This window comes from Oncorhynchus kisutch, linkage group LG14 (genome assembly GCF_002021735.2).
Source record: "Oncorhynchus kisutch isolate 150728-3 linkage group LG14, Okis_V2, whole genome shotgun sequence".
Lineage (NCBI taxonomy): Eukaryota > Metazoa > Chordata > Actinopteri > Salmoniformes > Salmonidae > Oncorhynchus > Oncorhynchus kisutch.
Window position 1 is genome coordinate 62853418 of NC_034187.2, and position 23505 is coordinate 62876922.

General features: G+C 41.8%; 2 protein-coding genes across 2 annotated transcripts; one reads left to right on the forward strand and one right to left on the reverse strand.

The window, feature by feature from the left end:
* Positions 1–1537, reverse strand: LOC109903515 (nuclear receptor subfamily 0 group B member 2). Its single transcript, XM_020500282.2, has 2 exons — positions 745–1537; positions 1–492 (listed from the first exon to the last, which is right to left on the reverse strand). Exons 1-2 carry the CDS (start codon positions 1361–1363, stop codon positions 239–241), a joined length of 873 nt encoding a protein of 290 aa, XP_020355871.1. The 5' UTR covers positions 1364–1537; the 3' UTR covers positions 1–238.
* A 1215-nt stretch (positions 1538–2752) lies between these two features.
* LOC109903513 (nuclear migration protein nudC-like) lies at positions 2753–9983 on the forward strand. Its single transcript, XM_020500280.2, has 9 exons — positions 2753–2992; positions 3318–3395; positions 3654–3872; positions 5654–5752; positions 5946–6059; positions 6527–6721; positions 6829–6912; positions 7486–7604; positions 9513–9983. Exons 1-9 carry the CDS (start codon positions 2921–2923, stop codon positions 9562–9564), a joined length of 1032 nt encoding a protein of 343 aa, XP_020355869.1. The 5' UTR covers positions 2753–2920; the 3' UTR covers positions 9565–9983.
* Positions 9984–23505: the final 13522 nt, after the last annotated feature.

Below are 23505 nucleotides of genomic sequence, written 5' to 3' on the forward strand. Positions count from 1 at the left end.
TGGAATATACAGTAGCTCTCACTTCATTTATTTTTTATCACACCACTGATAAATTGTCAGATGTATGCCAAAAATGAATGATAGAAGAGTGATTAAATATGTGTAAAGAAGAGAGATACTGAAACATTTTGTTTATAAAACTTGTATTGCTTAGTTGCAATCTTCACATTCATATTTGTCAGTAGAAAATACCCTAAAATATAATTCACACACATACACCATACACACGCACAAACTTTCAGCTGTACTCTTGTCTCATAAACAGCATCTCACTTAACAAGTCAAACAGATTCGCCTGACCAATAACAGGTCTGAAGAACAGTTCTGTGATGAGTGATTGGCTGACAGCCTGTAGGGCAGCAGTCGATAGTAGGATGTGGCTGAATCGACCCGAGTTTCCTGGGTGAAGGGTCAGGACAACCTCCTGTAGAGCTCTCTGGGCCTCCTGTTGGAGACTGTTGATAAATACAGTGGTGCTCAGTCCTGGGACGTCTGTTAAGAGGAATTGGGGTAAATGGAATGTCAATTCAACTGTATTCCACCATCAGCAGTTTAACACTGTGACAGAAGAGTGAAGCTGTATACCATCATTTGTCATGTTAGATTGTTAAATAATCATTGATTATGCCATTGATTGCTTCAAATATTTCAATCGAATGAAATGAATAGAATGTCAGTTCAGTTAGATTTGGAGTTCCACAGTACACCATATCATGCTGAGAAGAAAGAGAAGAAGAGCTTTACCTGGATTGAACAGCATAGCACCCTTCAGATAGGCATATTCCTTTGGGCTGAGATTCAGAGTCCACAGTCTGTTCAGACAGGATCTGAGTTTATGCACCCCAGCCAGCGTGGGCAGAGACCTCTTCCCCTCATCTTCGTCCTCTTGCTCTTCCTCACTCTGTGGCCCCTGACTGTTAAGGAGAATCCTCCTCAGCATGCTAGCCTGTGGTACATCCATCACCTCGAACACAGTCCGTTCTTGGGCCAGGCCCAGAGAGAACAGGGGCACCCAGCAGTCCCTCAGCAGAGATAGCTGATCCTCCACTGGAAGCTGACTGAAGGAGGGTAAACTCTTCATGAAGCGGATGGTTTTGACCAGAACATCAGACGCCACCTGACAGGTTCCCTCAGGGTTCTTCAGACACACTGCCCGTCGCCGCTCGCAATGACAGTTGTGAGGCTTTATCATGTTGTAGTCATACTGGTTCACGTGGTTGTTGTTGATCAGACTGTTGTTGTTGTTGTAGTTACTGTCCGCCCGGCTCAGGATATTGTACAGGATGGTGTGAGGCTGATGTTGTTGCTCCTGGTAACCTGAACAGTGACAGGTGGTCTTCATCTCTTCAAGTGGAAACATCATGATGAATTTTCCTTTGAGGATCAATAAAGTATCAATCAATCAGTAGATGATAAGATGTCCCCAGTGCGGAGGCTTTACAGAGCTATGCTACAGAGGTGAGAATAGCCACATTCTCTCTTTGAAATATTGTCCAGCAGTGTGATCAGCAGCTCTGACTGTCTGACAACTCCAGTAGCCCAAGTCCTATTTATAGGAAGATAGGACACGCTTCTCTGATCTGTGTGTGACAAGTCAGCATTGACCCCTCCCCCTCAGAGCACACACACACACACCCGAGAACAACAGAGTGACCCTGGACTGCTCTGCTCGCTGCGTTAGGTTCTATCCACGTGGAGCGAGGTAATAGGGCGTATTCATAACAACTGTGACATTTGCCCTGCAGGGAGGGAGAGACGTGAGGAAGCCGGCTGCGCTATGGGGTCAATGACATTTATCATGTTTACCTGCAGTTACTAACTCAGCCTGTACCAGGCTACCAAGGACAGGGTCAATGCTCCCATACAGACTACTACCCCAACACACAGCATTGGTTCAGTCTTCGATTAAGTGCTAGTTAAGGGATAAATGCAGACTTAGGATCATAGGATAGCAGCATAAATGTTGGTATTGACAAAGAGTAATATAATTTTAGGAAAACAACAGAAGTAGCCTAGACCCTAATCACATAGATAGATATAATTGTATTATCATGATCAATATCCTACTTTCTTTTTGGCCTTACATGTGTTTTTGCAAATAGGCTATGCAACATAGAAAACATGAATCTTTCCACTCATGTTGCATATCACTCAACATAACTCTGTGTGATGGTCATTGTGACCCTTATTTCACTTTATTTGAATAGTTCAGTCATGGCGCCACAGATATGTTATCTGGGTCAAAGAGCTGTTGGTCAATGACATATATCCATCAGCGATATCTCCGGCTAAATCACTATCATGGACAATAAATGAGGGTTAGAATTAGAAAGATGTTCTACAACTATTATATGTAACATTTTCAATAGGATCATTGCTGATTCAGAGGTGGGGAAATGAGCTATAATGGCTACAATAAAGAATTTCAGAATCAGAATGTTATCCGTGAACATACAAATCATGTGTTTGCATGTAAAAATGTATTTCCATAAATACATTTTAATTTATTCAAATGCACAGTTATAACAGATTAACGAAGAAATAATGTGTAGTCGTGAAATAAAATGAATATACAATAATTATGGCATAATTAATTAGCAATATTTTTGCCATCAATCAAACACTAATTTCTAATCTAGAATATTCCAATTTTCCCCCCGTCAAAATTTGAATGTGCCCATATCCGTTCATGTAACACGATCTAATTGGCTGTTTGGTTGTCATTTAAAAGCTTGGCCTCCCATTGCATCAAACTTTCCATTCTCTTAGAAACAAGGCGGTGCTTGTTTCCAGGAAGTAGTACCGCAGCGTGACTTTACATTGCTCCCTGTTGCTGCTAGCCTGTCCGTTTCAAATTATATTTTCAAACAAGTTTATATATATATATATATAAGGATATATATATATATTAGAACAGAAAATGGGTGATGATGAAAAGTATGACGGGATGTTGCTTGTTATGGCACAACAGCACGAAGGAGGTGTACAAGAGGTAAATTACAGTTTGATTGCATGCTAACATTAGCTAGCAAATTCATCAACAACTGGCTAGCCGGCTAATTAAGTTAGCTATATGGGGGATGGGAAAATGTCCAGCGTTTGCACCATGCATATAACACCACAAACATGTAGCTAATGTTAGTCGCATATATTAAATATCACACCAGTAGCGCAATCGTTAACCATGGGCTAGTTAGCAGTGTTTAGGCATGTTGGTGTGGTACCGTTAGTAAAGCCATAACAAATAGGCTTGTGAGTCATATAAGGCGCAGGTTGGCTATATATCATCTCTAATGTAATATTTGTTCATCCAACAGTTAGTAAACACGTTTTTCAGCTTCCTCCGGCGTAAAACAGACTTCTTCACGGGTGGCGAGGCAGGTGCACCAGAGAAGGTGAGTCCAAAATTGGATACCTAACAGAACAAAAATGCATACATCAAGAGATGCTGAACTAATATGTTTAATCTTATGCACTAGCACAGTAACAAAGTCAAAATTGCCTATATAGTAAACATTTTTAAAGGTGTTTTAAGGTTAGGATTGGGGTTAGGATCAGGTTTTAAAATTAGATTTGAAGAGGAGAAATTGTAGAAATAAGAGGGGTTTTGAATTTGTGGCTGTGTTACCTAGTAATAATACCTCTGTCCCCAGCTGGTGAAGGAGTCGTTTGCCCAACACAGCGGTCTTGCCCTGAAGACCCACAGAGAGAAGGAGAAGAGACAGGAGAAGGAGAAGAGAGAGAAGGCAGAGAGAGCTGCTAAGCTAGCTGAAGAAGAGGAGAAAAATAAGATTAAGAAAGCAGACGACGAGCCCAAAATCAAAGAACTGACAGACGAAGAGGCAGAGAGACTTCAGTCTGAAATCGACAAGGTAAGAAAAACGTGTTGTCACTTATGAATGTTTGATGTGCTATACACATTAGATTTAACGGTTTGTCTTTGTTAGGGCTGACCCCGTTTAATCGACTGGTCAATTGTTTGGTCGATAGGCTGTTGGCGTACTGAGATTTCTTTAGTCGAGCAGTAGCAGAAAATATCAACCGTCTGATTCACGCTGAGTGAACTGATCCATTGTGGAGGCCTTGGAGATGGCACAGTCCATCAGTCTAAGACATATTAAACTGAAATTGTATATGGTTATATTACATAAGAACAATGTTGAAACGCTAATAAAAAAAATATTATTTTATAACAAATGCGCGTTTTACCGGTCGCTTTCCATGGTTCTGAAACACAGCAGTGTGCTGTTGAATTGGTGCCTTTTCCTAGACCATGTTGCTATGTGCATAATTGCAAAGTTAACCAGCATATTGATGTTGAGAACAATGCTGTGGAGAACAACAGCAGAATGAGGAGAGAAGAAAACAGCCCTTGACGTATTGTCTAAGAAAAGTGAGGAGAGATGAAACCCCAACTTAATTAGGTCTATAATCAATAGCCTAACTGTTAAATGTGCCTGTCTTTATAAATCATCAATATATCTACAGAAATAAGACAGATCTTGCTTCTGTTGCCTGTTTGAGTGTTTGTTTAATAGCCTACTGATTCCGTGACTACCAACCAACACTCAACGACATGTCGAGTAAACAATTTAGACGGTGTTTAATCTTTGCTTCGCTGTAATTTTAGTTAGAACAGCCTTTCTAGTATTATTTATAATTGATTTAGTCTTTACACTGTTCTAAATTGTTGGGGAAATTATATTTATAATAAAACCCCTCCTTTTTCATCTCATTGTTATTAATAGTAATAATATGATGATAAGTAATGTCATTATCATTAGTAGGATTAATATATTACAGCCTTGTATAACCCCCATCGAGCTCTAGGTTATCCTGTTTAGTCTTATTACTGTAATTAACTTAGGCCTATATTTCAATACTTCTATAGGCTACTGTATCAATCATTCATTCGTTCATGTCACCACACAGCATAAGAGTCATTCATGATTTGAAACGCAATCAAGCATTACATTTTTTTTAAATACACTAAAGCGAGCATTTAATAATTAGCTTGTGCAATAAATATACTTTTCCTTTTCGGGAAATTGTATTCATGAATGAAACTGTTTTTAGTCTTTACTGTAATAAAGGCTTAACATAAAAATGTTAGAGCAGACTCTCTGGTACGCTTTTACTTTAGTGTTTACATTGTTCCAAACGGTCAGAAAAATCATATTGTAATCGATACAGCACCTGTTTAACACACATAATATGCATGCAGCGTTTGCTCCTTACCGTATTTTTCTTGATCTCTGGGATTTTACACAACTAGTCACATTTATTCCACACATCAGATTTTCCCTTTACCTCCTGAGCAACCAGAAAACATTCCCCAGTTTCAATTTTATTCGTCACGTCCTCTGCATCCATTTTTCTGTCACGTGTTACAGTGTTCAGAGTTTGTTATAACCAATTTATTGATGTTATTATGATATGCTATAGGTCAGGCTCTATTGTACCCTATTCAGACGGGGTTAGTTTTACTGGGGAAGGTCGGGTGATGTAATTATGTGCATGAGCACAAAACACAGAAAACTCTTGGTAAAGAACAGACAACTCTCTGTAAACCAATGTTTTTTTTAATCGGGGACCATCCTAGTCTTTGTCTTGATGAAGCTTGATGTCTGTCTTTGTCTTGTCTTGGTTTCAGCAAAAGAAACCAGAGGAGAAGAAAGAGGCCACAAACACAAATGCAGAAATTCCACCTGAGAAAGCTGAGAAGGAAGGGAGAGAGAAGGGAGAGAAGGAGGTAAGAGATTTGGTTGGGATGCCTCTGAGCTGTAGTGAGACATCACTGTTTCCCCTGCTATCATATAGGTGGGGCAGCTCACTTGGGAAATAAACTAGGGGGGAAAACATATGCATATAGTTAACAGCACAAGGGTATTTTATGCATGTTGAAGGCAATTGAAGCTAATTCATAACTTGTTGATTTCTGCCAGACTGATTCCGATGGAGAAGAAGATGAGAAAGACAAGGACAAGATGAAACCTAATGCAGGCAATGGAGCTGACCTGGCCAACTATCGTTGGACACAATCCCTGTCTGAAGTGGACGTGAGTTTATTTGCCTTTGGTTTTAGTATCCCCTAGTGCATGGATATTGAAGTTTAACTGTAGCATGATTGTTTAACTATGAAGGGGTATTTTGTGCTCTCTGTTAATTTTGAACATTATGCATGGGCTGGGCAGCTCCTCTATTTCAGAGCGGATGATTATCTTTCTGCCCCCAGTTGCTAGGGATTGGGTTAGTATTGGGCAAGATGTAATCTGGGCAGAAAAGGTAATCAGGCATTCTGTGTGTTCTTCTTTATCTTGCTAGCTGATGGTGCCTTCATTCTAATTGGTTGTTCCCCTTTATCCCACCCCCAGCTGGTGGTGCCTTCATTCTAATTGGTTGTTCCCTTTTATCCAGCCCCCAGCTGGTGGTGCCTTCATTCTAATTGGGTGTTCCCCTTTATCCTGCCCCCCAGCTGGTGGTGCCTTCATTCTAATTGGGTGTTCCCCTTTATCCCGCCCCCCAGCTGGTGGTGCCTTTTGATGTGAAGTTCCGTATGAAGGGGAAGGATGTGATGGTGGACATCCAGCGTGGTATGCTGAAGGTGGGTCTGAAGGGCCATCCTCCTGTGATCGATGGACAGCTCTACAACCACGTCAAGGTGGAGGAGAGCTCCTGGCTCATTGAGGACGGCAAGGTGGTCACCATTCACCTGGAGAAGGTACTGCTTTTATTTCTCTTGTATTACAAGGGGTTTCATTGAGATTAAACATCTCTTTCACTCTGAAACCTTTTAATAGACTAAATCATGCCTTGTGTCTATTTCAGATCAACAAGATGGAGTGGTGGAATAAGATGGTGACCACGGATCCAGAACTCAATACAAAGAAGATCTGTCCAGAGAACTCGAAGGTAACCAACGCCAAGCTACCGATGCAAGGCTCACTGTATATTGCAAGAGAACATGTGATTATTCTCCTTTATTTAAAGATTAAAGGGTAATTTATCTCCCACTTACTAAAGCTCTTTCCCTTACTCTCCATCTCTCACCATCTCCATCTCTATATTCCTCCCTCTCTCCCCATCTCTCTATATTCCTAACCTCTCACCCGCCATCTCTCTATCTCTCCTCTTCCATCTCTATATTCCTCCCTCTCTTTCCATCTCTCTATCGCTCCTCTTTCCATCTCTCTATATTCTTCCCTCTTTCCATCTCTCTATCGCTCCTCTTCCATGTCTCTATATTCTTCCCTCTCACTCTCTATCTCTCTATCGCTCCTCTTCAATCTCTATATTCCTCACTCTCCATCTCTATCGCTCCTCTTCCATCTCTCTCTATTCCTCCCTCTATCGCTCCTCTTCCATCTCTGTTTTCCTCCCTCTCACTCTCCATCTCCCTATATTCCTCCCTCTCACTCCATCTATCACTCCTCTTCCATCTCTCTATATTCCTCCCTCTCGCCCTCTTTCTTCCTGCTGTCTCAGCTGTCAGATCTGGATGGGGAGACCCGTGGTATGGTGGAGAAGATGATGTACGATCAGAGACAGAAGTCCATGGGTCTACCCACCTCCGAAGAGCAGAAGAAACAAGACATCCTCAAAAAGTAGCTTTCAGCACATTGCTTATAGCACCATCATATAGCATGTCCATCATGACACAGTTTAAGTAGTGCAGTACTTTTCTTAACATTGGGCTCCAGAGTGGCACAGTGGTCTAAGGCACTGCATCTCAGTGCAGGAGGCATCACTACAGTCCCTTGTTCGAATCCAGGCTGAATCACATCCGGCCGTGATTGGGAGTCCAATAGAGCGGCACACAATTGGCCCAGCGTCGTCCGGGTTTGGCAGGGGTAGGCCATCATTGTAAATAAGGCATTTATTTTTAACTGACTTGCCTAGTTAAATAAAGAAAATAAAAACATAGACAGTGAAATGTTTGACCTATCCCAATAATCACTGGGACTTAACTACTGGTAATCTACTGACAGAATTGAACATTAGAAAAGTACTTCATGTTATATACCTACTGACAAGACAATGTTCTGTCTGCTGTTTACTTTCTATAGGTTTACTTGGTGCTTTTCTTTTTATTGTCAAACATGTTCCAATATACTGGATAGTTTAACAGAGCCATAGAAACGAGGAAAAGGTGAATGTAAAAGCGGCTGCCTCCTACTGTTTCCTGTCAAGGTCAGGTCACACAATCATTGCAGCCATAAACAGATAGTGAGACGTCTGTACCAGCTTCCCAACTGAGTCCGGGACTAGAGCGGACCTCACTTCTTGTTCCTCGACCATCATAATGCCCCGTGGCACCCACTGCACTCCTTTTCAGCAGGTGGATTATGCAGTGTGTTTTTTGAGTAGTGCTCGGCCATCATTGTACAGTCAGTCTCAATGTGCATGTCTCCCACTGTTGACCTTTTTGTTATGAGCAGGTGGATTGCATAGTTTGTGCCCTCTTTATTTATTTATTCAAGAACAAAGTTATATGCATTTTACATACTGCGTCGTCTTATGAATATGCTCTGTATTCGACAGATTGCATGACCAGACAATGACCATGTCCTTATTTCCTAGTGACGTGACTTGAGCAATGTGAGGTGCATTAGTGATAGTTGGCAAATACTGCCTGATTGATGTCTGTATGACTCACTAGACTAGTATAGGTAGAAGAACCATTACCCAGTGATAAGGGGTGTGTACGGGATAGAGGGAAGGAGCCGTAACCATTGGAAATGGATGTACAGGACATTCTCTTATCACTGTGTGGAGGTTATTAACCCCTTCTAGTCCCAGTCATGAGCAAGGCCAGCGTTAGGTTACCCTTGTTCACCTGTGGCTTACTAGAAACCCTATTTAAGGGAAGGAACCATTGGAGATGGATGTAGAGAACAGTCTCTTATCAAAGTTCATGTTATTAATCCCTTCTACCCCCTGTCCTGGTCATGACGAGGCGAGGCCAATAATAGGTTGGCTGGTTATATGTGTGATGTCATTCTGCCACGTCTCATACTTCCTCTGTTTATGAAAGTGTCCTATTCAAACGATCTAGTACACTTACTATGGTTAGACTTCTGTTCATTTACTGTGTGACACAATAGAGCAAATCCAAATCCTTTATAAATGGGTGTTAGTCTGATGTGGTTACTTTGTACGGTGTTCTTTTAACCATGTCGGTATCGGGCGATTTAAAAGCCTTCAATTATATCTGCATCGGCCTGTTGTGGAGGTGAGAAAACGAAGGGAGAGGTCAATATTGCGAAGAAAATATTGGCTTATCGTTATCACACAATGTCCACTTCAGTGCATCTGTATCTAGCATCACTGTGCTGGTACCAGCTTGGCTTCCTCCACTGTCATTTTACTGGGCTCAATGCTGGGATGAGTTTATCCAGTGTAATCTGACTATTAAACATGGCTAGTCTTGCCAACGCCTATGATCGTTGTCATTGCCAAACCCTTGTCAGACTCTAGGATGTGACCCCCCCCCCCCCCCCATTGTGTTCCAGGTTCATGTCGCAGCACCCAGAGATGGACTTCTCTAAAGCCAAGTTCAGCTAAGAGACGTCACTGTCGTTCCCCAGCCAACCCTCCATACCCCTCTGCACTCTTACTCTGCCCAGGAAAACGACGACTATGAATCCTCATCAAAACCAACCTCCGGCGCCGATCTTACAGTTGAATTGAATCTCTCTTCTCTTTATGTCTTCATCACCCTTTCTCTCTTTCTTCATCACCCTTTCTCTCTGTCTTCATCACCCTTTCTCTCTGTCTTCATCGCCCTTTTTGTCTTTCCATTTCTGTAGTCCTAAAGTGATGGGTTCTTGTTAGTCTCATTCCTGTGACTGACAGAAACTTGACGACTGTAATAACTCCCATCTTTGTTGTGTTGCATTTGTTACTGTGTTCTGGATGTTTTAAATAAATGTTTGGAGTTTTTTTCTTTTAAAATAAATGAATTCAAACCACATTCATTGAAATCTGGCATCATCGGTACTTTAATGTAAGAGAAAAATAACTGAAATACCATGTGAGATTAGCTACGATGCAGATTAGGCTTTTAGTTCATTGTGAAATGTAACAAGAGCTTTCAGAGATGTTGCGAGATGCAGCAAATGTCACATTTCTTATTTGTTCTCATGTTTTTATTACCCATGAATTGAAAGTGTACAATTGTAAAATGTAGTTGAAGGCCAGGTTAACAGGTAGTTGTATTGAATTTGGAGGACTTCCAAGCCTCAGGCCCAAGGGCTCCCAACTGACTGACATATTCAATGTGTTTGAAATGAAACTTGTGGATGTTGAGTGACCATGTGTTGCTATTATGTAACGTGTCCTGGCTTTGAGACTAGAGGTTGTATGGATCTCCTATGAATTGCTTTAAATATGATCTGATATTGAATGAGGTATATAGAGTCAGGAGCATGTACCAGGTAGGGCTAGAGCAAGCAGACAACATCCGTTTACAGAGTGGATGACATCGATATTTGTAGTTCAAAGGTTGGGAATGGTTGAGTCAATATTACCAGGTTACTAGATGAGGTTGTCATGGTATTTTAGATTAAGAACCTGACATCGCTGAAGAGGAGATTTTTCAAATAAATCTCAAGGGTATACTAACTGCACAAATATGATTAGAAGTCCCAGTTTTTAAATGATTTTAGGTATGTTTAGGTACAATTTATGGAATATTGCTCTTGGTGTTCATACAATCTCACCACAATGAGTGGTATTTCACTTCTAAAAGCAGCATTTCTTTGTATAGTTTTCTACCATCCATTTGATCAGGTTAATGAAAAGAAATAAGACTACATTGTCTGTATTGTCAAGTAAAATATATATACTGAACAAAAATATAAAGAAATCAGTCAATTGAAATACATTCATTTGGGCCCTGATCTATTATAAACAAATTCATGCAGAAAATAAAAAATACACTTTTTGGGACTATGTGTATCTGGAGCATCAGCATTTGTGGGTTCAATTGCAGGCTCAAAATAGCCAGAAACAAATAACTTTCTTCTGAAACTCACCAGTCTATTCTTGTTCTAAGAAATTAATGCTATTCCATGCGAGAAATTGCCAAGAAACTGATGATCTCGTATAACGCAGAACAGCGCAAACTGGCACTAACCAGAATAGACTGACGAGTTTCAGAAGAAAGTTATTTGTTTCTGGTCATTTTGAGCCTGTAATTGAACCCACAAATGCTGATGCTCCAGATACTCAACTAGTCTAAAGAAGGCCAGTTTTATTGCTTATTTAATGAGCACAACAGTTTTCAGCTATGCTAACATAATTGCAAAAGGATTTTCTAATGAATCAATTAGCCTTTTAAAATGATTAACTTGGATTAGCTAACACAACGAGCCATTTGAACACAGGAATGATGGTTGCTGATAATGGGCCTATGTAGATGTTCCATTAAAATCTGCTGTTTCCAGCTACAATAGTCATTTACAACATTAAGAATATCTACACTGTATTTCTGATCAATTTGTTATTATTTTAATGGACAAAAAAAAATGTTTTTCTTTCAAAAGTAAGGACATTTCTAAGTGACCCCAAACTTTTGAACGGTAGTGTTATATAGGTAGTATGTCAAACCAAAAATGATGGATTTGTAAAGGAATATGGTATCATTAAGAGGAGCCAGTAACCTATAAAGGGTCACCTGGGATGAGATCATCTTGGCCCTGTCCGGGGGTGTCCTCGGATGGGGCCACAGTGTCTCCTGACCCCTCCTGTCTCAGCCTCCAGTTTTTATGCTGCAGTAGTTTATGTGTCGGGGGGCTGGGGTCAGTTTGTTATATCTGGAGTACTTCTCCTGTCCTATTCGGTGTCCTGTGTGAATCTAAGTGTGCGTTCTCTAATTCTCTCCTTCTCTCTTTCTTTCTCTCTCTCGGAGGACCTGAGCCCTAGGACCATGCCCCAGGACTACCTGACATGACTCCTTGCTGTCCCCAGTCCACCTGGCCATGCTGCTGCTCCAGTTTCAACTTCCACCTGACTGTGCTGCTGCTCCAGTTTCAACTGTTCTGCCTTATTATTATTCGACCATGCTGGTCATTTATGAACATTTGAACATCCTGTCCATGTTCTGTTATAATCACCACCCGGCACAGCCAGAAGAGGACTGGCCACCCCACATAGCCTGGTTCCTCTCTAGGTTTCTTCCTAGGTTTTGGCCTTTCTAGGGAGTTGTTCCTAGCCACCGTGCTTCTACACCTGCATTGCTTGCTGTTTGGGGTTTTAGGCTGGGTTTCTGTACAGCACTTTGAGATATCAGCTGATGTACGAAGGGCTATATAAATAAATTTGATTTGATTTGATTTGATCTCCAAAGCAAATCCAGAGTAATAAGGAGGCCTGCTCGGGTGGAGTCAAAGCATCTCAGAGTAGGATTGCAGATCTTGGATCTGTTAAGCCTTTTAGATCATAATGATTGGATCAGCACTCCTTCTCTGAGACACATTTTGAATACATACTCTGGACCTCAACCAGCCTCTTTGGCTCCCCCTGCAACAATAGGTCAGACGAGGATTCCAACCTGGCTCTATTGTCAGGGTCTGCATGGGGCCGTGGGTAAAACAGCCCAACTCACTGAGGGGGTCCGTTGCCGGCCGCTCTCCCCTTCTCAGACTGGAGGAACAACAAGCAGCCTTCCGACTAAGACCCTCGGAAAACAGGGAGAGATAGAGAGATAGAACCATAGAGGTGTTATGGCTGGAATTATAACCACCCTGGATGATATATTGACAGACTGTTTCACCTCATGTTGACAAGTGACATTCAATAGTGAGGGGAACCATCTACTCCTGTAAATAGAGTGGCAGGGCAGGACAGGGCTACTGTTGGGCTGAAAACAGAATCTGCCGCATTCAACCATGCAAACACTCCTAAACACATGTAATTCTGTGCACTAGACGTGTCATGCATTATATCTGTGGGTAATACTAAGGTCGTTCGCAGGTTTACAGGACTGAGGGCTACCATAGGAGACTCAGGGGTATTTGCCCACCCAGTGGGATATATGGGGATCCTGGGGGATCCGACCAGGTGTGAGCGAGAGAGGACATGTTTGATCGGTGTTTGCATGTGTCCCAGGATGTGTCCATGCACCAAGGTTGATGGGATTAACTGGAGAGATTACACATCATTCTCTACGCATAGATGAATTCTGCTGTCGCTGCATTTCTCCCCTTCTCACTTCAGGAGTTCAAAGTGTGGGATAAGGGGCAGGGGAAGGGGATGGTGGGGTGGAGTATGGGGTGGGTTGTGTGTTTGGGGGGGGGTGTTTCTTTCCTTCATGTGCTTTGCCACAGCTGGGATTCACCATATAGTCAACTTTTCTGGTTTTGAACACCATCCATGCCTTATAATGTGGATGACCAATATTTCTATATTGTCTTGAAAGTATCTTTCCTTCTCTCTCTGTGAAACCCTATGAACTCTCTCCACAATGGTCTCTGTAACTCCGCTGGTAGACTTCTCTACACTAGCCTTCTCTCCATCCAGGTGAGAGGACAGAATGGTCAGAGGACAGAGTGGTCAGTCACAGTGTCCCTTCAGTCAGTCAGGATTTGAAACTGTTCTCTGTGTACAGCTCAGCTATGCTAAACTCCTCAGAAGACATCAAGTTTCACAGAATAACCCCTCTTTCATCAATGGACAGAGCTGACTTTCTCAGGTCAGTGTGCTTTACAAGTTAGTCCTACTTCTCATTCCAAAACAGACAAATGCTTCTACATTATACAGTTTGATTTATTTATAATCTTTAATAACTGGTCTCCGTGATTTTGAAATGCTTTAAAGATTACATAACCAACTCTTAGATTTCCACCCGATAAATGGGTAGGTTGGACGAGAGAAGGAAAAAGTGAGAAAAGAGAGAGAGAGGTGCACTCCACCAAGATGAAGGGAGACCAGAAGAAAAGGGTAAATTACTGTTCCTTTCTTATGGAAATAGTAATGAAGTGGTGAGTGGCCCTGGAACAATAGGGGCCACAGGCAGCTTGAGCGTCACCATGTAAACTGCTTCCTGTTAGGGACCATTTAAGCCCTTTAACTTTTACTGACTAACACGCCGACTACAAAGAGAGGGCCTCCCCATCAAAGACACACAGGAGCTGGTATGGGCCTCTGAGGTCCGTTCAGTCCAGACAGACAGACCTTTCCCAGGCCTGACCTGACTGACTCACTAACATCTATCAATAAAGCTTTCTGAATCTAAATCAAATGATGCGGCAGTGCCTCTTTCTTTTGTGTTCTGATTGGATTGTTCACAGCTTGTTTTTGAGAGCCTGCCTGAGTTGACACACACATTCTTAAGGATGATTCTGCTATGAAGTATATACCCTCTTGTGAATATTTATCATTGCTATGTAAAGCTGATGTAATACCCAGCACATCTGGGTAATAGTGACACAGCATCTGGTTGATTATATTTTTCCATTCGTTTATCTTATTATAAGAGGCCTATACAGTTTCACTGCTCACTCACAAGTGTGGGTGAATACATGGATAGGCTGAAATCCACTGTTTCCAAGTACCAGTTAGCATTTGCTGTCCATAATTGCTGGATAGAGTGAATAATCGTTCTGGACAATCTATTTAGCTCAGTACTGCTGTGTGTGTTTATTTGTGTGTATACAAATGCAACACGTAAAGTCCTGGGTGATAGTAACGTAGAGTTGTATGGCCGTTGTACACAAGCAAACCACCTATAATCTCAGCAAAGCTGAGTAACTGGCCAATAGGGGCAGTGTTGCGATCCTGATAGATTCCCTGACTCGAAGTGACTGTCTTGCCCCTGCATTGACCAGACAGTAGGGGGAGCTCTAGCAGGTGTATCCCAAGGAAGGAGATTGATATAGAGAAGACTCCTGCTGTGGTACAAACCTGAAGGGGGGGGGGGGGGTCTATCTATTATCCTTTAATGAGACCCTTTGATCTGGGTCTGTGTTTAGTGTTTGTACACCTGGGCAGCAGCACTCGCCTTGGATTGGTTGTCTACTCCTGCAGCTGGTAGTAGAGAATGGGGGTAGATGGGTGTGGACTGGGAGGGGAGGGGGGGCCCTGTCTGCCTGCCTGCCTGCCTGCCTGCGTTTTCCAGGTAGCACTTCTCAGTGAGTTGCTCCTGCTGCTGGCGTGGGAATGCAGTAAAAAGCCCCCAGCTCCCAACCCCTTTGTTTACTCCATTTTATAGTCTGCTGGCCTACAGCTTCTGGTTAGCCCCCTCAGACTGGCCGGACAGACAAGATGCTGGGCTGGTGCCCTGGCTGGCTCTTGCCCTGGCTTTGGTTCTGGCTACCCAGAGAGGGGCTCCTTCCTACGTGGAAAACCTTGGACACATATAGGGAAGCTGATCAGCATTGTGTGTTCCAGCACTTTCTCTTTAAACCAAGATTAGTTAAAGATTCCATTCAACTAATCAGCAACAGACTATCTTAAACCATCTCCCCTGTGTGTCCCAGGATGAACACCAGAAAACCATACAAATAAATGGTGTTGTTAGTCGGTTGTATGCCAGTGGTGACAAAGGCGTCTCAATAGATTAACAGAAATCCTAATAGATCATAGAACATTCATCAGTAGCTGACACTGTATCGTGTGAACATGTCATTTTGCATTTATGAAGAGGAAGTGATGCAACAGGAGGAGAGTGCTCAGTGATGTGTCTGCTCTGTGGGCTCAAGCCCCATCACTCTTCTGGGTAAATAACGTCTTCAGGGGTGATGATATCTGCTACCATTAATACATGCATGGTGGTGGTTACCACATTTGAATGTTTGTCAGAACTATGTGTCTGTGCTTCTGTCCTTTTGATCTCTCTGCACCAACTCTCTCTCTACTCCCATACCTAACCCTGCCAGCTCATGTCCTTCCTTCCTTACCGACAGTATATAACGCAGCCACCTCATATCCAGAGTGGAAAGGCTTTTGGGTTCTTAGAAAATGCAGTCAGGAAATACAGACTATGACTTACCCACACATGACCAATGATTGTGTGTGTGTGTGTGTGTGTGTGTGTGTGTGTGTGTGTGTGTGTGTGTGTGTGTGTGTGTGTGTGTGTGTGTGTGTGTGTGTGTGTGTGTGTGTGTGTGTGTGTGTGTGTGTGTGTGTGTGTGTGTGTGTGTGTGTGTGTGTGTGAGAGAGAGATGGCACAGCTAGGGGCTTGACTGAGCAGATTTAACTGTGTTTTCTCACACGCTAGTGTCTGCTGACCTCAGCTGCTCATACAGTGCATTCGGAAAGTATTCAGACCCCTTAACTTTTTCCACATTTTGTTACGTTATAGCCTTACAAAGTAAAAACAGGTTTTTATACATATGTAAATATCACATTTATTTAAGTATTCAGACCCTTTACTCAGTACTTTGTTGAAGCACCTTGGGCAGTGATTACAGCCTTGAGTCTTCTTGGGTATGACACTACAAGCTTGGCACATCTGTATTCGGGTGGCAGGTAGGCTAGTGGTTAGAGTGTTGGGCCAGTAACCAAAAGGTTGCTAGATCGAATCCCTGAGCTGACAAGGTAAAAATGAACAAGGCAGTTAACCCACTGTTCCTAGGCTGTCATTTTAAATAAGAATTTGTTCTTAACTGACTTCCCTAGTTAAATAAAGATAACATTTGTGGAGTTTTCCCCATTCCTCTCTGCATATCCTCTCATGCACAGCTATTTTCAGGTCTCTCCAAAGATGTTTGATCGGGTTCAAGTCCGGGCTCAGGCTTGGCCACTCAAGGATATTCAGAAACTTGTCCCGAAGCCACTCCTGCGTTGTCTTGGCTGTATGCTTAGGGTCGTTTAATCTTGGTTTCATCAGATCAAAGAATCTTGGTTTTCATGGTCAGAGTCCTTTAGGTGTCTTTTGGCAAACTCCAAGAAGGCTGTCATGTGCCTTTTATTGAGGAGTGGCTTCTGTCTGGCACTCTGGAGGAACTCTGGAGCTCTGTCAGAGTGACCATCGGGTACTTGGTCACTTCCCTGACCAAGGCCCTTACCTCCTAATTGTTCAGTTTGGCCGGACGGCCAGCTCTAGGAAGAAACTTGGTGGTTCCAAACTTCTTATTTAAGAATGATGGAGGCCACTGTGTTCTTGGGGATCTTCAATGCTGCAAAAAAATGTTGGTACCCTTCCCCAGATATGTGCCTCGACACAATCCTGTCTTGGAGCTCTACGGACAATTCCTTCGACCTCATGGCTGGGTTTTTGCTCTAACATGCGCTGTCAACTGTATGACCTTAAATAGAGAGGTGTGTGCCTTTACAAATCATGTCCAATCAATTGAATTTACCACAGGTGGACTCCAATCAAGTAGTAGAAACATCTCAACAATGGGAACAGGATACACCTGAACTCAGTTTTGAGTGTCATTGCAAAGGTTCTGAATACTTATATAAATAAGTTATTTCTGTTTTTCATTTTTAGTAAATTTGCAAAAAATTCTAAAAACCTGTTTTTGCTTTGTTATTATGAGGTATTGTGTGTAGAAAATGTTTGATTTGCTTCCATTTTAGAATAAGGCTGTAACGTAACAAAATGTGGAAAAGGGGAAGGGATCTGAATACTTTCCGAATGCACTGTATTTACACCAGGCAACACAAAACCCACTCAAACAGACTGAAAACAGCCGCTTGTATTTACACCAGGCAACACCAGAGAGAGGGAGAGGGAGAGAGAGAGAGAGAGAGAGACATAGAGAGACATAGAGAGACATAGAGAGACATAGAGACAGCAGACAGGTTTGAGGAGACTAAATGGCTTGATGATATAGCCTCAGTAGAACAAGGATTTTCCTTAGTCATATACCTGTAATTATTGTACTTTTCCCCTCTGAGCTAGTATACAGGCCTGTGAGAGTATAGAAGCTATCAAAATATAATGAGACGTTCGCTCTCACATTCCAGCAGTGAACTACTTTACTGGTATTCAGGTCCCAAACTAGTTCCAGTGGCACCCGGGGGGAAAACGTTTGTCTGGATCCAACCTATACTTTATATTATATTATATTAGTCTATTTATATATCAAACACTTCTTGATTAAACATGAGATGAAAACATCTCATTAAACAGCAGTGTATTGCTAGGCTACCTGACATTACAACAAGTAGTAAATCAGTCATGTTGTCACCCTGGGTACCTGACCTGCTGATCCTGACACCTTCTAGGTTAGAGGAACCAGAGATACACTAAGACTGTGCCCCTGGCGCTATCCACTTCATAAGTCAACATCTAAATCATCAGTCCAAAGCCACAATCTGTGAAACTGTGTTTCAGCACAATCGCCAGAAGGGATGGACAGATATAGGGAAGATAATCAAGGAGGGGATCGAGTCTAGGTGAGCGTCATGAGGCGTAGGTGTGCGAGACGATGGTGACAGGTGTGCGGGATAATCAGCAGCCTGATGACCTAGAGGCCGGAGAGGGAGAATACGTGACATTTCTAAACGTATCCAGTCATTTAGTTACATTTTGCACCCTTTACTGAAATGGTTGTTCCAGTTTAAATGGCTTACTGTAGAAGGGAAGGGATGGACAGTAGTCCTAGAAAAGTCATTGTTACTGTAAATATTGTATAAAGACACGTCAATGTATCATTGTGTTGCATAAGAGACATCTCAAATACATTTCTGTTTGTGTCAACTCTGTAACATTGCGACACTCACCTTTATCACAGATTTCAGACTCAGTGGTCCTCTTATCTCATCTCATATAGTATATCTGCTGTGACCACAGACTTTATTTCCCTTTTTTCCTCCTCTCTTTGTCTGTTTCAGGATATTAGGTAACAGATATAACAGTACTGTAATAACATGACAGACCATGAAAAGTCTACTACAGTATCCTACGACAGTATCCCCAGTCAGAAGCAGCCACTTTACAGAGAAAGTTCATCATCTGTCGTGTTAAAGCTGAGCCTGAGTTGAGCTGGCATTAGTTGAGCTGGTATTAGTTGAGCTGGCATTAGTTGAGCTGGCATTAGTTGAGCTGGTATTAGTTGAGCTGGCATTAGTTGAGCTGGCATTAGTTGAGCTGGCATTAGTTGAGCTGGCATTAGTTGAGCTGGTATTAGTTGAGCTGGCATTAGTTGAGCTGGTATTAGTTGAGCTGGTATTCGTTGAGCTGGCATTAGTTGAGCTGGTATTCGTTGAGCTGGTATTAGTTGAGCGGTCATTAGTTGAGCTGGCATTAGTTGAGCTGGCGTTAGTTGAGCTGGTATTAGTTGAGCTAGCATTAGTTGAGCTGGCATTAGTTGAGCTGGCATTAGTTGAGCTGGTATTAGTTGAGCTGGTATTAGTTGAGCTGGCATTAGTTGAGCTGGTATTAGTTGAGCTGGCATTAGTTGAGCTGGCATTAGTTGAGCTGGCATTAGTTGAGCTGGTATTAGTTGAGCTGGCATTAGTTGAGCTGGTATTAGTTGAGCTGGCATTAGTTGAGCTGGTATTAGTTGAGCTGGCATTAGTTGAGCTGGCATTAGTTGAGCTGGCATTAGCATCACAAAGGTTCCAGGGTCTCCTCTATGGCACCTCCACCTCCACAAGGATTATAGAGGAATGAGGGGGGTAGGGGGCGATAAGGGGGGCAGAGGGGGAAATTACTGTCCCGACTAATTATTTGTATCTCTTTCAAAGGCCTTCGTGATTAGAAAAGGAAAGTTTAGATTTCCTGAACTTGTAACGAAATTCAAAGCGACAGACGTATCTTTGGGCTCAATCCACATCAGAGAGGGGAGGGGGGAGGGGGTAAGGGACCGGGGTAGGAGGAGGGTTACGGTTTGGGAGAGGGAGAGGGAGAGGGAAGTGACTATTGGTGTGTTTCACTCAGGTACTATCTGTCCCTATGGACAACAACACCTTTGCTTATTCACACAGAGCCACAGTTACACCAGCCACTAATAAAGTACCATTAAAATACAACACAAGGACCGCAATAGAAACCCAACACTCGCTCCACTCAAACCCACCTTGAATTATCGGTGATAAACAAAATAGGAAAACACAGACAGATAGTTTTATGGTGGAGCTTGAAGAGTCTGGTGAAATGACAGGGACATGGGAAGTAACATGTTCTGTCATGTCATTACCGTACTGGTATACTGTTACCTTATATCCTGAAACAGACAAAGAGAGGAGGATGAAACACAAAAATGGGAAAATTAAGTCTGTGGTCACTGCAGATATATTATATGAGATGAGATAAGAGGACCACTGAGTCTGAAATCTGTGATAAAGGAGAGATGGATTCAATGGTGTTTACACTAACTTATAGTAAAGTGTCTTCAAATAGAAAATAATGCTGAGGATATTAGACGTTAATGTGCATAGGACACAAGAGACTCAAACTTAAGGGTATGTGTGTGTGTGTGTGTGTCTAGTGAGTTGTTTCTTCTTTCTCGGGGCTGACTCATCCTTGTCTCTGTATTTACTTATTTAGGCCAGCGAAGATGAAGACGAAGTCCTCTGGAAAATATGCCTGGCCTTATAACTGTCCCTTTGTGAAGCACCAGGCCTCTGTAATATTTCTCACCTAGGTGAGCGTGTGTCGATGTCTGAGGAGACTGGATGGTTTAACCCTCACATCACCAACAGACCAGGCCAAAGAGATTATGGGAAACAAAATTTGACAAATAACATTGAGGTACACATTACAAATGAAGGAATTACATTAATCTTAGTTTCAGATGTATTATTGGTTGAGTAGAACATCACTCAAACAGTACAACTCAACACCAAGTTGTTTTTTAAATACATAGGCCTAGAACCAAAAATAAGTTAAAACGTGTTTTTCAAAATGTTTGCTAATGTGTTGAAAATTAAATACAGAAATATGTCATTTATATAAGTATTCACACCCCTGAGTCAATACTTTGTTTTGACACCTGGATTGTGCAACATTTGCCCATTATTATTTTCAAAATGTTTCAAGTTCTGTCAAATTGGTTGTTGATCATTGCAAGACAACTATTTTCAGGTCTTGTCATAGATTTTAAAGTAGATTTTAGTCAAAACTGTAAGCAACTCCAGTGTAGATTTGGCCTTGTGTTTCAGGTTATTGTCCTGATGAAAGGTGAAATCATCTCCCCGTGTCTGGTGGAAAGCAGACTGAACCAGGTTTTCTTCTAGGTTTGTGCCTGTGCTTAATCCATTCCATTAATTGTTGTATCCTGAAAAACTCCCCAGTCCTTAATGATTACAAACATACCCATAACCTGCTGCAGCCACCAATATGTTTGAAAATATTACTTGTGTCTTGCTGCAAACAGGGTGCAGGTTTTGGAATATTTTCTATTCTGTACAGGCTTCATTCTTTTCAATCAAATAAAAAATAAAAAATATTTATTTATCTGTCAATTAGGATAGTTTTGTGGAGTAGCTACAATGTTGTTGATCCATCATAAGTTTTCTCCTATCATACCCATTGAACTCTGTAATTGTTTTAAAGTCACCATTGGCCTCATGGTGAAATCCCTGAGCGGTTTCCTTCCTCTCTGGCAACTAAAGGATTCCTGTATCTTTGTAGTGACTGGGTGTATTGATACACCAACCAAAGTGTAATTAATAACTTCACCTGCTCAACGGGATATTCAACGTCTGCTTTAAAAAAAAAACAACGTATACCCATCTACCAATAAGTGCCCTTCTTTGTGAGGCATTGGTTAACCTCCCTGGTCTTTGTGGTTGAAACTGTGCACTGCTCAACTGAGGGACCTTACAGATAGTTGTATGGGTGAGGTACAGAGATGAGGTAGTCATTCAAAAATCATGTAAAACACTATTATTGCACATGTGCAATGTATTATGTGACTTGTTAAGCACATTTTTACTCCTGAACTTATTTAGGCTTGCCATTACAAAGGGGTTGAATACATTTCAGCTTTTCATTTTTTATTCATTTGTATTAAAAAAATCTAAAAACATAATTCCACTTTGACATGATGTGTTATTGTGTGTAGGCCAGTGACCAAAAATCTAAATATAAAACATTTGAAATTTAGGCTGAGACAGAGGGACTGGTCGGGATAGAGAACAGTCCTGTATTTTGTAGCTGGTGGTGGAATTCTCTCTCTCTTCTCAGGCCTCAAAATAAAGAGGGGAAAAGGAAGAGGCAGTTGAATGATATGGGATGGAAAGGTGTGAGAGAACCCCTTTACATTTATGACCTCTGTAGAGCTGCAGGAAGTGGAGTAGTAAACTGGAGTCACGCTCCACAGAACCCACTCAATTCCAAGTACATCACAGAGCCTGAGACAGAGCAGACAGAAACACACAGACCCACTGTATTCTGCCTCCCCTCAGGATCAATGGTAACTGTTAGACCTAATATAACCTTCATGCATCAGGAAAGACTTTAGCCACACAAGTTCCCTCCTAAATCTTCTGACATTATAGGGAGGGACACAGGTTCAAGGCCTCACCTGCCTTGAAATGAACATGTAACATTTGGAGTAATCTTCAGGAAACCACATTTAAAAAAAATGAAATGGATAAGAAGATAATAAACTGGAACAAAATATGAAATGATGATAATTAGTATAGAATTTAAAAGTAGGCCTATATATACAAGACATTAGGCTACTGACATTGCTCAAGAGTCCATAAGCAGATCATTTTGTATAGGATACAATTATTAATTCCCTATAAACTCAATCCCCGATCTTAATGATAAAGAATTCTAATACTTTTACAATGAAGTGTGAATAAATGTTTCCTCGATGTTAGTGAGAGTGGATGTGAGATCAGAAACAGACAGGCGGCCCCATTATGCAGATCTCCGATGTCACCTCGGGGCTATCCACACTTCGCCAAGTACAGGAACAGAGGAACAGCCTAATGGCCCGGCCACAGTCAACACTACATTTCTCACGTGTGTATTTGGGACAACAAAAGATTAGCATTATTCGCAAATATACAACTTAGTTCAAAGGCACCGTGGCTGCAGCCTGTTGCCCTGTCTCTTCCTTTCTTTTGTTTCTATTTAAATATTTAAACAATTAGTTCGGCCTAATCATCCAACGATGTTTTTTCCTATCAGACAGATAGATGATATAGACTAGGATACTAATAAACTATTTTTAATTCCATAAACATATTGTATGTTTTTGGCAATAAGGCCTAATAACATTTTAACATGTATTTTTTTCGTTAGAGGGTCATTTCATATAAATAACGAATGTATGAAATATGAACAACTCCAAAAATGTATTAGGCTATGCAAAAGTAAACGAATATCCAAACAATTTGAGAAAATGTATAGGCCTAGGTCATGGAGGCTGTAAACCTAAAGGAAAGGGCAATGAAGACGTTATTCTTATTCAAACATGACCCTGTTTAAAGGAGGCCTAGAGGCCTATAGGTACATTTATTCATTTTGCATTGACGCAGTTATGATGGGCCATTTTGCATTGGGGACATCGCAGAGACGCTCGAAGCCAGATGGTTAGGCCATCGGGGCGTGGTCTAGAACGCAACACCACGCCCTTGTCCCCATGTGGTCCC

Coding starts and splice junctions, on each gene's coding strand:
- LOC109903515 (XM_020500282.2), bottom strand. CDS start 1,363: ATGATGTTTCCACTTGAAGAGATGAAGACCACCTGTCACTGTTCAGGT. Junction 493..744: donor TGCTATGCTGTTCAATCCAG/GTAAAGCTCTTC, acceptor TCCTCTTAACAG/ACGTCCCAGGACTGAGCACC.
- LOC109903513 (XM_020500280.2), top strand. CDS start 2,921: ATGGGTGATGATGAAAAGTATGACGGGATGTTGCTTGTTATGGCACAA. Junction 5,753..5,945: donor GAGAGAAGGGAGAGAAGGAG/GTAAGAGATTTG, acceptor GATTTCTGCCAG/ACTGATTCCGATGGAGAAGA. Junction 6,060..6,526: donor AATCCCTGTCTGAAGTGGAC/GTGAGTTTATTT, acceptor CCCGCCCCCCAG/CTGGTGGTGCCTTTTGATGT.